Source organism: Triticum aestivum, chromosome 4A (genome assembly GCF_018294505.1).
Source record: "Triticum aestivum cultivar Chinese Spring chromosome 4A, IWGSC CS RefSeq v2.1, whole genome shotgun sequence".
Taxonomy (NCBI): domain Eukaryota; kingdom Viridiplantae; phylum Streptophyta; class Magnoliopsida; order Poales; family Poaceae; genus Triticum; species Triticum aestivum.
Window position 1 is genome coordinate 67,978,290 of NC_057803.1, and position 2,445 is coordinate 67,980,734.

The 2,445-nt window shown below is 56.5% G+C and overlaps 1 protein-coding gene across 1 annotated transcript; it reads left to right on the top strand.

Moving 5' to 3' along the window:
- The first annotated feature begins 255 nt into the window (after positions 1–255).
- Positions 256–2,169, top strand: LOC123085186 (UDP-glycosyltransferase 83A1). Its single transcript, XM_044506788.1, has 2 exons — positions 256–844; positions 1,151–2,169. The coding sequence occupies exons 1-2, from the start codon at positions 319–321 to the stop codon at positions 2,053–2,055; spliced, it is 1,431 nt and encodes a 476-aa protein (XP_044362723.1). The 5' UTR covers positions 256–318; the 3' UTR covers positions 2,056–2,169.
- The last annotated feature ends 276 nt before the right edge of the window (positions 2,170–2,445 follow it).

Sequence of the window (2,445 nt, forward strand, 5' to 3'; positions counted from 1 at the left end):
GGTACGTACAGTAGGAAGCGTGAGCAGCGAATCGACTGACAGAAATTTTTGGTCAGTCGGCTGACCGAAAAATCAAAGTCAGTCAACTTACACCTCCCAGCCTATCCCCAAGTTTGTATGAACGCTGCGTTGCGTACCGGCTTGATCTTTTGGATGCAAAACCTGAGAATCGTTATAGCCGCCGAAGCATGCCACACGGCTGATGGTTTGACCCGCACACGCACAGTTCCGGCCCGCGGTGTATTTAAGCAGCAACGAGCAAGCAAATGAAACGGCAGATCATCACACAAACACTTCCCGTTCCCACGCACGCACGCGATGGCCACCTCCGCCGCGCCTGCGTCGCCGCACCCGCACGCCCTCTTCCTCCCCTACCCGGCGCAGGGCCACGTCATCCCGTTCATGGAGCTCGCCCACCGCTTCCTCGACCGCGGCTTCGCCGTCACCTTCGTCAACACCAGGTTCAACCACCGCCGCGTCGTCGCAGCCGCCGCCGGCGCGACGACGGCGTACTCATCAGAAGGAGGAGGACGGCTGCGTCTGGTTGCGGTCGACGACGGGATAGACGACGCCGGGGACCACGAGAACCTCATCCTGCTCAACGCCGCCATGCAGGAGGCCATCCCGCCGCAGCTGGAGGCGCTTCTCGACGGCGAGGACGCGACCGGCGAGGGGCTGGGAAAGGTGACATGCGTGGTGGTCGACTCCGGCATGTCGTGGGCGCTGGATGTTGTGAGGCGTCGGGGGCTCCCGTCGGCCGCGCTCTGGCCGGCGTCTGCGGCCGTGCTCTCGGTGCTGGTCAACGCCAAGAGACTGATACGCGATGGCGTCATCGATGACGACGGTAAGATAAGCCACGCAAATCGTGTTTGTATTCTCGTCAAAGTCGTTGCTGCAATTTATGGGCTTCACTGTAGGCCTCACATGCTCACATGCTCACATGTTATCCAACGACAATCTGCATTCTGCCGAAAATTATTTCAATATCTACAAGAGTTTGAAAATGTTTATAGTGAAATGCATTCGTGGTCACCGCCCATTTACAAATCATTTTATGCTACACATGATGTTTCAGGAAATGCAATCGTTTATCCCTATTGTGTTCGGTTGAGCTTCAAATCGCGTGTTAAGTCTCAATTCTATGTTGCAGGAGCACCCGTTAACTTGGAGAACAACTCATTCCATCTCAACGAGTCCGCAACGTCCATGGACGCGACCTTCCTCGCCTGGAATTACATGGGCAACCGTGACGCCGAGCGCCTGGTGTTCCACTACCTCACGTCCACAGCGCAGGCCGCCGCAGCGAAGGCCGACTTCCTCCTCTGCAACACCTTCTCCGACATCGAGCCGGCCGTCTTCGCCGGCCCCACGCCGGCTACCATCCTCCCCATCGGCCCGCTCCGCACATGGCAGCGACCGACGAGACATGCGCCCGTGGGGCACTTCTGGCACGCCGACGACGCCGCCTGCATGTCCTTCCTGGACGCGCAACCCCGCGGATCCGTCGTGTACGTGGCGTTCGGAAGCATCAGCATCATGACCGCGGCGCAGCTTCAGGAGCTCGCGCTCGGGCTCGAGGCCTCCGGCCGGCCGTTCCTGTGGGTCGTCAGGCCTGAGCAGGCCGACAAGCTCCCAGACGGGTTTGCGGACGCCATTGACGGGCTCGCGAAGGGCAAAGTGGTCGGCTGGGCACCGCAGGAGCAGGTATTGGGACACCCCGCGGTGGGCTGCTTTGTCACACACTGCGGGTGGAACTCCACGCTAGAAGGCATCCGCAATGGACTGTCCATGCTGTGCTGGCCATACTTCACCGACCAGTTCACGAACCAGACATATATATGTGACATCTGGAGGGTCGGGCTACGGGTTGCGTCGGCCGAGGGTGGCGGGCTGGTGATGAAGGAGAGGGTGGTGGAGCTGCTGGATAGGATTTTCGAGGACGAAGGTGCCAAGGAAAGGGTGCTGAGGTTGAAGGAGATGGCGGAGAAAAACATGAGCGAAGAAGGCGAGTCGTTGAACAATTTGAATGTGCTGATGGAGTCCATGGGAAGGTAGAATCTGTACAGGATGGTTGTTGGTTCACGTGTCAACGTTGTGTCGGCTATGATCGGTATTGAACTTTCTCATTGTTTAGCACTTGGAATAAATGTTGGGTACATTTTACGTTTACAGTTTCGTAGTGGGTTTAGGGCATCTTCGACCCGTAAATTTGCTCCGGCACCTGTCCGTGAACACTGATGCCGGAGACGTCCATCCAACGCTGTCATCATACATTTCAACACTGTTTGAATTAACCGGACGAAATGCAAACAAAAAGGATTTTCATATAAACCGAATAAGATTCCTGCAAACACGACGGATTTTTAATACATTTTGAATAATTAGGAAAGAAAAAAAGGAAACCCGCCCCTACGGCGGCGGCCGTCGTCTACTTCCTTTGTATTC